At 37.8% G+C, this 13,550-nt stretch overlaps 1 protein-coding gene and 1 non-coding gene across 2 annotated transcripts; one reads left to right on the top strand and one right to left on the bottom strand.

Moving 5' to 3' along the window:
- Positions 1-1,227: 1,227 nt before the first annotated feature.
- LOC111809264 (heavy metal-associated isoprenylated plant protein 22-like) lies at positions 1,228-2,208 on the bottom strand. Its single transcript, XM_023695696.2, has 3 exons — positions 2,058-2,208; positions 1,890-1,965; positions 1,228-1,708 (listed from the first exon to the last, which is right to left on the bottom strand). Exons 1-3 carry the CDS (start codon positions 2,136-2,138, stop codon positions 1,416-1,418), a joined length of 450 nt encoding a protein of 149 aa, XP_023551464.1. The 5' UTR covers positions 2,139-2,208; the 3' UTR covers positions 1,228-1,415.
- Positions 2,209-11,144: 8,936 nt separating this feature from the next.
- TRNAY-GUA (transfer RNA tyrosine (anticodon GUA)) lies at positions 11,145-11,216 on the top strand. The gene has a single exon. It is a non-coding gene; the product is annotated as a tRNA-Tyr (tRNA).
- Positions 11,217-13,550: the final 2,334 nt, after the last annotated feature.

The following is a 13,550-nucleotide window of genomic DNA, read 5'->3' as shown; positions in this document are numbered from 1 at the left end:
TCGCATAACACTCAGGGATCTGCTGATCTCTAGACATTGCTACGGACAACTAGCTACGATCATGAGTTGCATATGTTTGCATTCCCTAACCCCAATAGTGGGATCACTTACTTGATTATTTCTTAAAATACTCAAGCTGTGTGTACTTCTATTTTAGGTAAAGGCAAGACACCCCTGTATGGCTCTCATGCATTTTGTGTGCACATATACATCGAGTTACTTCTCCATTTATGATGATGAGTATGGACGCTTACACTACGATGATGATCATCATCATACCTCGCATAACACTCAGAGATCTGCTGATCTCTAGACATTGCTACGGACAGCTAGCTACGATCATGAGTTGCATATGTTTGCATTACTTAACCCCAATAGTGGGATCACTTACTTGATTATTTCTTAAAATACTCAAGCTGTGTGTACTTCTATTTCAGATAAAGGCAAGACACCCCTGTATGGCCGACGACATCGCAAATAAAGACTATGACACGTGCATAAGATAGTGGTACTTTATTCACTTAGTCTTAGGTTGGTATTGAGTGTTTTTACTTTTAATGTTTTACTTTTTATTTAGTATTTCCTTGTGTTGTTTTAAAGATGCTTTCGAACTTGTAAGTCTATGACAATGTTTTATGATGAAGTTTTAAGGGTTTCATTTCGCATAAGAGTATAGGTTTTGATGACGGTAGTGACTTTAGGTTAGTAGAAATCTAGGGTCGTTACATCAATCATACAAGATAAACTTCAAGGAAGAAAAATGAAGCTTCAATTATTCTTTGATGGTTATAAATTTCGAGAGGATGATAATCTAGAGTTATGATGTTTTTTCAATGTACTTTAGTGATGGAAGGAAACACATGTATATTATATTTGTGAAGGAAACTAGGAAAATACAATAAAAGAACATTTTTTCTTTTCTTTTGCCACTAATTGAGTTTCTTTGCAATTCTATGTAGTTTAAATTGCATGTTTAGAATCATTCAAGTTTGACATTAACGATCTTTCCTGTGGAGTTATTCAAATCTTAGCCAATTATTCTTGCCTTCAGATATTTGATCAATAAGGTAATCCAAATTTTACTTTCCTTAGTGTGATTCCTTATCATTCCAACTCAAATCATCATAGGCTAGTTGTACACTCGTACACGAGAAAATGTCATGCTTGACTCTATTAGAAGTGAATTATTTTAAATTCAAATGAGTTGGGGCACTTATTTGTCTTTTTTATCCCAGATGAAAACTTGTTTGTATTTCTATTATTTATGATAGCTTGCTTCCAACACTTTCTCAAGCATCAATAGCATATGAACAAAAACACGTCTACTCAAGAGACTATATTACAATCTAAATCCCAACTCATACCTAATCACTATCACCACCTTTCTCTTCATCCAAACATACATAATTATTTTGCTACATAATAGAACAAGCATTCGGATTTTCATCACTAAACATCATCGTCAACCTCTGATCGGGCGCCTCGTCGACGGGGAAGGCTTGGGGCGCCTTCTTGACGTAGCCAGGGGGCGCCTTCTTGTCGTACGCCTGAGCAACATAAGGATAAGCAACCACACTGTAGGGGACATAAGGCCAAAGCTCAGCCTTCTTTCCTGTACTTTGAACCTTTTTTAACACCTTACTTGGCTCAGCATATCCAACCGCTGTTACTTTGCTTTGCTTTCTGTTCACCTCCACTGACTTCACTCCTAACCAACAAAAGTCAATATATTGTAATTTATTATGCCTAATTGGTTTATGTCTAAAAATTTAAACTAGTTCGATCCAAAAATTCTATTTCGATTGCGATTTTGAAATATTTATGAAAAAATTAACGATAATTTAGCTTTGAAAATATAATAATCGTAAACAAAAGTAGAAATCCGAGACCTTTGACGGAGGAAACAGCATTCTTAATTCTCCTCTCACACCCATCACAGTCCATCTTCACTTTGATCTCTACCGTCTATAAATCGTCAAAAGGAAACGAAAATATGAACACGAGATATATATATGTATGATAGATAATGAACAACCTATATATATATATATATATACCTGGTTTGGCTTTCGTTTCTTCTTTTTCCTTGAGCCAAGATTATCTGTTAACCAATCTGAAACAAAATCAGCAATACCCATTTCTTAATTTTGGTTCTTCAAATTTCTCAAGAACAGTTGGGAGCTGTGGATTTGTGGTCTATGTGGGCATTATATATAAACCCACCAAAGAAACACAAAAAAACAGAAGCTTTGAGTGTAAGTAGTGAACTCTTGTTTTACAATGTTTTTTACGAAAAGATGTTTGACTTTTTGTATCCAATCAGTGAAAGACAGGTCTTGGAAACTTTTAAATATGTTTGTGGGATTTTATCCCAAATTAAATAAATTATCTTTGATTATTCACCTAATGAAACCACTGTGTTTGGCTTTGTGTCTTGATTTTATAGCTTTTTATTTGTTAATTCATTTTATGAAATTGATTAGTTTTGTTGTTTTGCTCTTGTAATCACTGTTGAAGAAGCCTTGTCATCACTCAATCTAATTGTGTCGGCTTCCTACCATATATTTTAAACCAAAACATTAATTTGTCCAAATGAGGAAGAAATCAAATTTTGACTAAATATTTAATTTTCTCCTTCCAATTTTAGCTTCATTAAAAAAAAAAAAAAATGAAATATTAATTTACATAAAACTTTTAAAATTAATCCATTTCATCATAAATCGAATTTATTTAAGGATTAATATCTTTATGTTGAGCTTGCGTGAAGTTTTGAGAATGTGCTCTATCCTCTAGGTGATTGAAAAATGTTATCTTCCTGTTGGGCTTGCATGTATTCTTAATGAATGAGTTCTTTAATTCTAGGTGATTGATAGAATTATCTCCCGATTAAAATATGTATGTTTGTACTCATGTAAGAGTAGGGCACTAGAGCTAGGACAATTTTAAGTTGACTTAGGTCAGAATGTTTTTAGTAAATCGAGCACCCTTGGATCGTGAGTGACGATTAATGGTTAAGAACCTAAAACTCTTAGAAGCAAATTAGCCTCAAGGAGCTAGTCCAAAGTGGCCTGAAAATGAGAGTTCGAGATTTGAATTTCCTAGACGCCCTAAAAACCTAATAGTAAATCTCCACGACATACAAGGATGGCTAAAAGAACTTATCATGCCTACCATTAGTGTGAATGATATCACCAGAGTCAGACTGCTTTCTATTTCCTCTAATATCTCATTACCACTATTTGGCGTTCAGGGTCGAACTTAATAATCCCTCTGCCAAGTAGTAGGTGTTCAGAAATCCGTACTATTGAGCTTGACCAAGGTGAGATAGGATAGCTCATCGAAGCTACTTGAGAAGTTACTATCATGTGTAAAAATAGGTCAGGGGCCGAGGCTGCAACTCTAATTCGTCTCGAGAGGAATGAGGGACTACACAGATAGTTTAGCTCATGTTGACTCCCTAAAAAGGGTCATTGCACTGTAAACCCATCTGGAGATGGGAAGAGGGACTACACAGGTAACTGGCCAACACAGGGATCCCTAGGCTTTTGAACTTTGTGGTGGTTCTTGTAGAAGTGTATCAGGGTCTTATGAGATAGGAAGAGGTAGCATCTCTACCCAAGATTGATGGTGTTAATATAACACATGCGGAAGCAATTTGGATCATAGGCACTTTTAGAACATCAATTATTGTAAATAACTAGCATGTTCATAAGTATTAAAACTTAATGAGTTTAAATACTAACCTTTTGTAGTTCAAACTTCTTTTGCTTCACGAACCGATTTCGAACCACCACTAGTGTCTTCTCCACTATCCTCCGGCCTTAGAACGGGATTGTGGAATCCGGTGAGTGACTAAACTTGGGAGGGATTTTGTATATGTGAAAGAGAGTGTTTGTCTCAAGGTTTTTCATTAAGATGAAGAATCCCTTCCAAGTATCATGATCACTCTATTTAAAGAGTCAAGTTTGCATGTTCATGCAAACTTGAGATCACCAAATTTTGACACTTAAAATTCCACTCAAATGTTTGGGATTATGTGGCAAGCATGCATGTTTGAGTTAACCAAATTTTGACACTCAAAAGTCCACTCAAACTTGTGGGGTTTATTTGGCAAACATGCAAGTTTGGTTAAACCAAATTTTGACACCTCAAAATTCCACTAACATGGATTTTTCCATTAGATGAAAGTCAACATTTTGACTTTCTTCATTTTAATTCAACAATTAATTTGAATAATGAATTTCAAATTAAAGTAACATTAAATGATTAATTAATATTTAATATTAATTCAAATGTCAATCCCAATCAATTCCGACACATAATTGATTAAGATATTTAAATCTTATTTAAATATATCAGATTCTCTCTTTTCGTTTAATTCGTAAATAAAACAAAATTGCGGTTAAATATATCGTATATATGTAACGCATATTCCCTAATTTGAATTCGAACACTTCGAACTCACTCGTCACACTGTTCTATGGTTTAGTCCGATATGAGCTAGCAGAGGGACCTAATGGACCTATAGATCATGGGCTCCAACGATCCAAGATTAACCTATTAAACTCATTAACCTGGTTAACCAACATTCGTTAACTACTAGGACACTCCACTATAGCCTAGTAGTTGCACTCCCCTCACTATAGATATATTTTTGTCCATCTGATATAACCATGATTAGTAAGTCGATCCTTCACAGGTTGTTCGTAACTAGAGCTGGGTCAATTTACCGTTTTACCCCTGAAGTTACTTCTTGTTCCTTATGTCTCACTGATCCTCTAATGAACAATTGGTTTGTGGTCCAACCAGTAAACCGAATCCCTCTCAGACCAATGAGAGGGTGGGGCCCCTTGTTCAAGACCTGGAGTCAGTGCTTAAGGGAACTACCTTTCTTCTATCCCTAAAAGTGGGTAGGAGTGAATTCCGTCTTGCACCCCACTTCCCCAACCATTCACCCAGTCTTACCCCTGAAATGGGAGGCCTGTTGAGTCGGCGAACTAGAGCCACTCTCACCCATGCAAATCTAAGGATAATTCCGAATAAACAGGAGTTCATGGTTAGCTCAGGATTAAAACCGAGTTACCTAGGTTATCGAATGAAAAGAAAATCAGTCTCAACAGTAAACGACTTTATAAAGTGAGAGTGGTTTTCTTCATGGTCCGATCTTATGCAATACTCATTGCATAGGACGCCCCCACTCACATGTCTTCACATGCACAATTTAGTGATCACATTGTTTATATCATATACAAAAGTGGGCCGCATCCATAGTGTCCCCAGAATAAGGTACTCAGCCTTATCCTTATACTATAGATCATTTTGACTATATACTTGAACTTGATCCACTCTTATGTCTCTACATATAGTTCAAGTAATCATACTATAGCCAGAGTGTTCTTAGTTTATTGGATTTAGATTAATGATCGTAAAGTTCACTTTATTCAATAACAATTTATTACTGAATAAACATCAATAATAACTTTATTGAAAATAGAATATATCTTTGTTTACAAACTATGAGTTTTAGGACATAAAACCCAACAAATATATCAATCATTCCTTGCCAAGACAATGCCAATTTGCACAAAAATTTATCATATTTTTCTTATCCAAGAGAGCAGCAAGTAGATTTTTTTTTGCCCATAATCTTCAAGGATGCAGCAACATATTGTAAAGGATGTGATCGATGTCAAAGAACTGGACGTATCAAGAAAAGGAATGAATTGATTTTGTAGTTGTAGACTATGTGCCCAAATGAGTAGGAGACAGTTCCATGCAATTAAATGATGGCGAGAACAATATTAAAATTCTTTTAAGAAAATTATTCACTCAATTTTGTATTCCAAGAGCTTTAGTTAACGATTTAATTAACGACGACCACTTCGTGAATAAGCTAATGAACACCATATTGGATAGGTATAATACCGTAATATCCACAAATAAATAAACAAGCAGTAGTGTCCTAAAGAACTTTTGGAAAGAGTGACGGTGGACTTGAGCTATTGCAAGTTTGGACCAATACCTGCTAACGGTGGACTTGAGCTATTGCAAGTTTGGACCAAAGAGTACGGGAAGATAGAAATTGAAAAATGAGCTTAAGATAATAAAATCATAGGTTTGAACCGAAAGTTCCATGACCAAATTCACCCTTGTTTCTTCATGGATTGAAATTAATTTTTGTTGGTACAAATTTGGGAGAATGAGCTCCTTAAGATTGGAGAAAGAAATGAGAGCTAAGGAAGCTTGTACTATGAGAATCAATTTTTTAAAATGAAAGGTAAATTGGATGAACCTACAAAACTTTGAACGTTCATAACTTGCTCGTTTCTTAATGAAATCTAGTGATTCTTGACTCATTAAGTTCGTGTTTGAAGATATTTTCAAGTTTTTAAGAGAGACTAGAAGATATTAAGGTCTATAATGCAAGCTATGAGCAAAAGAAACTCACATTTGAAAACAAACCATGTGCATGAAAGTTTTTCAAGGTAGATGACGACAATGTGGTTGAATTAGTTGATTCGATCGGTTCTCTATTTTCCACGTGGTTTTACTATTGATTGCAGATCAAGAGGTCATCGGTTCGAACCTGGTAGGGCCCTTAGTGTCCATGGCTAAAAATCATTCATCGTAGTTATAACTATACTTCGGATTGACGCCCCAAGATGATCCTCCTTTGTAACTATGCAAGTTTCAAATGCTTTCCCACCTTGAACGGTCAACAATTGGTAGTCACTTAAAAATGAAAAGTAAAATTTGATGAGTATAAACATACTGATTAAACAACCTATTTGTAGGCTCTAATATATGAGCTTTGGAAAGACCTTGAAGTTCAAAGTGGTTCTCTTGCTCATCATAAAAATCCCTCGGAGTTAGGGAGTTGTTCACTTTCTCTAGCGTCATGAATCTGCTGGATGGCGTATCTGAGCTCTTAGATGAACCAACTTTTTTGATTCGTTAACCTAGCTTGATAACTTTTCCTTGTAAGTGAATTACTGGTGTCTTGGGTCTAGAAGTACGATTTTGTAATATATTATAGGACAGCATGGTGTCACTCTCTAAGCATTTTGATGTCAGGTTAATTGGCGATCCTTCTATAGGAAACATAAAATCAAAAAGTTTGGATGAGTGATCCTGTGTGTCGGGCTACTGAGTCAACTTGTGTGGTCCTTCATTCCCTCTCATGACGGGTTTATAATGCAAAGACCCTATTCAAACAAATCTTAGCCATTTCTACATGATACTGGCACCTAGTCACCTTGACATGCTATTCCATTTTGATCTAGGTCAAACTCAATAGTACTGGCTCCCATATACCTGCCGCAAGGGCACTATTAGGTTGGACTCAAAGTTGCTTATAGGATAATGGTGTATAGGATGAAATAGTAGGTCCAGTAAGCTTTCTTAGTTTTTCCTTGGCGCGATAGAGATTAACTAGGTTTTTAAGGTGTCTAAGGGGTTTAAAACTCCAAATCTTATTTCCAAGACTCTCTAGACTAGCTCTTCGGGGCTAATCTGATTCGATTCTTGAAGCACTAGAGTTTTGACCTCTGATCACCGTTCACAAAATTGGAGTGCTTGATCTACTAAAAACGTATTGACGTAGGTTATCGTAAAATTGTCGTGGCTCTAGCGCCCTATTCTAACTCAATAAATTCATGTATGCTTATACATGGAGATAACTCAATCAATCACTTGGAGTACAGTTATCATTCTCAATTTCGAGTATTTAGCATAGTGAAATTTATTTCATACAACATTCTATTCAAATCTTATTATAGGGGCATTTCAAACCTTAACAGACATCACATATAATATACTTAATATTTTAGCTCAATCCAATGCACTAAACATGATTTTATAGCAGGTTTAAACTTGATAGGGCCCTTAATTTTTCTTTTTATTTGTTACAAAATCCTGGCTCGCATGTGCTATAGGTAACTCTGGAAAGATTCATTCCAAAGAAAGTCACCTAAGACATCCATGTGTGATAAGGTAGCTAGCTTAGGACACAAAAAAAACATGAATGGGTTTTTAGCTCAATGGTAGTGCATTTGATTGTAGATTAAGAGGTTATTAGTCCACACCCAAAAGGGCCTTTATTTTTTATTTTTTATAGTAGAAAATCACGAGATAATTGTCCACTCGGCCGTCATAAAATATCATGTCTGGGTCAAGGTTCTACGATTTATATTATGTGGCATCGTCGTGATCTTCATGTCATCCAAATTGTGTCGTCCTGATTTTCATGCCTCTCAACTCGTCATCTAGGATCCCAATTAACGGCCCATATGCCTTCATGTCATACCAAGTCTTGAGATTTCATCGCCCATCATGGCGCATTTATTCATTCACATCGAGAACCGGCCCACATGTCATTCATAATATGGGGACATCCCGAACATTCATCCCTCTAAGTTCTATTGAGGCGTTTGACACTCTCATGTCCATGCCATATATTTTATGAACTTCTTATCAGATAACGGGTATATGATCCAATCTTCGACACATGGGATGAGGGCGCAATGTCGACACACTCGTGTCGTCCGACACTATCCTTGAAAGACTCATCTTCAAGAAAGTCGCCAAAGACAAGCATATCCCATAGAGTAGCTCGCTCAGAACATAAAATGCATGGATGGGTCCTTAGCTCAATAGTAGAGCATTTGACCGCAAATCAAGAGGTCACCAATTTGAACTTGGTACGACCCTTATTTTTTCTTTTTTTGATACAAAATCATGAAGTAGTTGCCCACTCGACCATCAGAAAAATATCATGTCTGGTGTCACGAGATCGGACATTTTAAACTGTGTGGCCGTGATCTTCATGCATCTCACATCATCCAGGATCCCAATTAATATGGCTCATATGCCTTCATGTCATCCCAATCTCGAGATGCATCACCCATCATAGTTTGTTCATTCCTTTCCATCGAGAATGAGCCCACTTGTCATTCATAATATGGAGACATCCCAAACATCCATCCATCTTGGGTCCTAGCTTGTTCATTCATTTCCATCAAGAACGGGTCCACGTATCATTCATAATATGAAGACATCCAAAACATCCAACTAACTTAGGTCCTTAGCTCAGTGGTGAGCATTTGACTGCAAATCAAAAGACCACAAGTTTGAACTTGGTAGGGTCCTTATTTTTTCTTTTTTTGATTCAAAATCACGAGGTAGTGTACACTCGACCATCATAAAATATCATATCGGGTGTCACAACATACATTTTAAACTGTGTTGTGTCATCTTCATGCATCTCAACTCGTGATCCCAATCTCAAGATGTCATCACCCATCATAGCTCCTTCATTCATTCCATCGAGAACCGGCCCACGTGTCATTCATAATATGGAGACATTCCAAACATCCATTCGTCTTGGGTCCTTAGCTTAGTGGTAGAGCATTTGATTGTAGATTAAGAAGTCACCAGTTTGAACCTCGTAGGGCCCTTATTTTATCCTCTCGAGATGTCATCACCCATCATAGCTCGTTCATTCATTTTCATCAAGAACAGGTCCACGTGTCCTAGCTCGTTCATTCATTTTCATCGAGAACGGCTCCACGTGTTATTCATAATATGGAGACATCCCAAAAATTTATCTATCTTGGGTCCTTAGCTCAGTGGTAGAGCATTTGATTGCAGATCAAAAGGTCATTAGTTTGAACCTAGTAGGTTTTCACGAAGATAGTACATTTTAAACTGTGATCTTCATGCATCTCAACTCGTCATCCAAAATCCCAATTAATATGTCTCATAAGCCTTCATGTAATCCCAATCTGGAGATGTCATCACCCATCATAGTTCGTTCATTCATTTCCATTGAGAACGGGCCCACGTGTCATTCATAATATGGAGATATCCCAAACATGCATTCGTCTTAGGTCCTTAGCTTAGTGGTAGAGCATTTGATTGCAGATCAAGAGATCACAAGGTTGGACCTGGTAGGGCCCTTATTGTTTCTTTTTTTGATACAAAATCACGAGGTAGTTATCCACTCGACCATGTCACGATGATCGTACATTTTAAACTGTGTTGCGTCGTCATGATCTTCATGCATCTCCACTCGTCATCCAGGATCCCAATTAATATGGCCCATATGTCTTTATGTAATCCCAATTTGGAGATGTCATCACCCATCATAGCTCGTTCATTCATTTTCATCGAAAACGGGCCCATGTGTCATTCATAATATTGAGATATCCCAAACATCCATTCGTCTTAGGTCCTTAGCTCAGTGGTAGAGCATTTGATTGCAGATCAAGAGATCACCAGGTTGAACTGGTAGGGCCCTTATTGTTTCTTTTTTAGATACAAAATCACGAGGTAGTTGTCCACTCGACCATCAGAAAATATCATCATGTTTGGTGTCACGAAGATCATACATTTTAAACTCTGTTGCGTCGTCATGATCTTCATGCATCTCCACTCGTCACCAGGATCCCAATTAATATGGCCCATATGTCTTTATATCATCCCAATCTTGAGATGTAATCACCCATCATAGCTCGTTCATTCATTTCTATCGAGAACGGGCCCACATCTCATTCATAATATGGAGACATCACAAACACTCGTCCATCCAAAATCACAGAGGTAGTTTTCACGAAGATCTTCATGCATCTCCACTCATCATCCAAGTCCCAATTAATATGGGCCATATGCCTTCATGTCATCCCAATCTCGAAATGTCATCACCCATCATAGCTCGTTCATTCATTTCTATTGAGAACAAGCCCACGTGTCATTCATAATATGGAGACATCCCAATCATCCATCCATCTTGGGTCCTTAGCTCAGTGGTAGAGCATTTGACTGCAGATCAAGAGGTCACCAGTTCACATCGAGACATTTTGAGCCATAATTCGAATCGAGACATTTTAAACCTGGTAGGGCCCTTATTGTTTCTTTTTTTTTTTTTATTCAAAATCACAGAAGAGGTAGTTATCCACTCCACCATTAGAAAATAACATGATCTTCATGCATTCCACTCGTCATCCCAATTAATATGCTCCATATGTCTTCATATCATCACAATCTCGAGATGTCATCACCCATCATAGCTCGTTCATTCATTTCTATCGAGAACGGGCCCACGTGTTATTCATAATATGGAGACATCTCAAACATCCATCCATTGTGGGTCCTTAGCTTAATGGTATAGCATTTGACTGTAGATTAAGAGGTCACCAGCTCGAACCTGGTAGGACCCTAAACGATCGTACATTTTAAACTGCGCGTCGTCATTCTTCTTAGGCAATCACCAGTTTGAACCTAGTAGGGTCCTTATTTCTTCTTTTTTTGATACAAAATCACGAGGTAGTTTTCACGACAATCCCAATTAATATGGCTCATATGCCTTCTTGTCATCACCAATCATAGCTCGTTCATTCATTTCCATCGAGAACGGGCCCACATGTCATTCATAATATGGAGACATCCCGAATATCCATCCATTTAAGTTCTATTGAGGCGCTGGACCCTATCGTGTCCATGTCATATCTTTTTTGGACTTCGTATCAAATAGCGAGTATATGATCCAACCTCCGACACATGGGGTGAGGGCACAATGTCGATACACCCATGTTGTCTGAGTTCTATTTTGGTATTGGACCCTCTTGTGTCCATGTCATATCTTTTACGAACTTTGTATTAGATTGTGGGTATACAATCCATCCTACAATACATGGTGTGTGGGCACAATGTCGACACACCCATAGATTGTGGGTATACAATCCATCCTACAATACATGGTGTGTGGGCACAATGTCGACACACCCATATCATCCAACACTATCCTTGCAATACTCATTTCCAAGAAACTCTGCCAAAGACACGCATGTCCCATAGAGTAGCTTGTTGAGGACATAAGACTCATGGATGGTTCTTATCTCAGTGGTTGAGCATTTGACTATTTTTTCTTTTGTTGATACAAAATCACGAGATAGTTGTCCATTCGAGCATAAAAAAACATAATGTCTAGTGTCATCGTACATTTTAAACTGTGTGGCGTCGTCGTGATCTTCATGTATCTCAACTCGTTATCTAGGATCCCAATTAATATGGCCCATATGCCTTCATGTCATCCCAATCTTGAGATGTCATCGCCCATCATAGCTAATTTGGACCCTCAATGTCCATGCCATATTTTTTACGGACACCGTATCATATAGCGATTGTAACGACCTCTAACCATTATGAAAGATAATGCAATTTATTTGGAAAAAGGATGAAAACCATGCAGAATTTTATTAGAAATCGCGTGCAGGGTGACACAATCGCACTTTCGAAGGCAGCGGACTAGCGATTGTGTGGCACTCACTTTCCAACGACAAGTGAGCTAAGTCAATTTGTTCTTGCGTCGACGTATGATCGAGCCTCTAGCCTCGGTTTTAAAAGAAGGTTTTAGAAAACGAGGAGAGAGAGAGATTTTGGAAAGAGACGTTATATAAGCAAGCAAGAGAAAGATAACAACGGCTTAGCATATATAACCTTGGGTAGGGAGAAGTTGACAACTAGTCATATCCCCCATTGTACATTCTGAGCCATTTTATGTCTGGCAGACCTAGACATAATATTTTTTAGGCGTCATACGCCCTAGAATTACAAAAGGAAAAACACTAGAATGAAAAGACAAGACAAGGGTTTGGTTTGTCATGGGCATGCGGCCATGGGCAACACGCCCTGGACGAGCATGGTCGTGACACGGGGTACCCTTTAAAATTTTGCAAAACAATGCCGCCTAAAGCTATTTAAAACAAAGAGGAAATTTGAATCAAAGGAAGTCTGATGTGGCCGCCTAGTTCCCACAAACTAGGCATCCACAGCATAGTTTAAATTAATACAAAAGAGCGGAAACGTTTCTTCCACAAAAATGAGACTACTGAGAAACATAAAAATCCTTGAATCGCCCTGTGACTGACTTTGGCATCCTACTCGTCACCTCCGTGCCACAGCTTCGCCTGAAAAGTCATTTAAAAAAAAAAAATAGGGTGAGTATAAAAATATTCAATAAGGAACTCCCCTATTGGGGGTCAACATATGAATCGTCATAAGGCGATCAACCAAAACACGCAGCAGGTGATTATTGCCACCACCACCTCAACGCCACTTTCAATCCTTAAAGTGGTTATTCCTAGTTGGTTACCCGAAACACACAGTGTGTAACCACTACCACAAGGACCTCACCTCCTTATTTCCTCCCATTGACTATCAACGGCTGGTTACCCGATACACACAGCGTGTAACCATTACTGGATAGTCTTTTCTAGAATCACCCCAAAGGTGACTAGTGGTGGCTAGTTACCCGAATCACACAGCGAGTAACTATTACCACAATCCTTACTCATGGCTACCTACAAGCACATTATGTCGACAATAGACACATATCGTCAGACTGCCCAACCTAACCATATTACTCTACGATCCGAATACACAACATTCCGACTACACAACCATCAGAATATACAACAATCAGAACATACGACAATCAAAATATACGACAATCAGAATACATAGCAATCAGGATACATGTCAACACAGTTGCA

Source organism: Cucurbita pepo, chromosome 13 (assembly GCF_057944985.1).
Source record: "Cucurbita pepo subsp. pepo isolate OVF chromosome 13, ASM5794498v1, whole genome shotgun sequence".
Lineage (NCBI taxonomy): Eukaryota > Viridiplantae > Streptophyta > Magnoliopsida > Cucurbitales > Cucurbitaceae > Cucurbita > Cucurbita pepo.
This window is presented reverse-complemented; position numbering and strand designations above follow the sequence as displayed.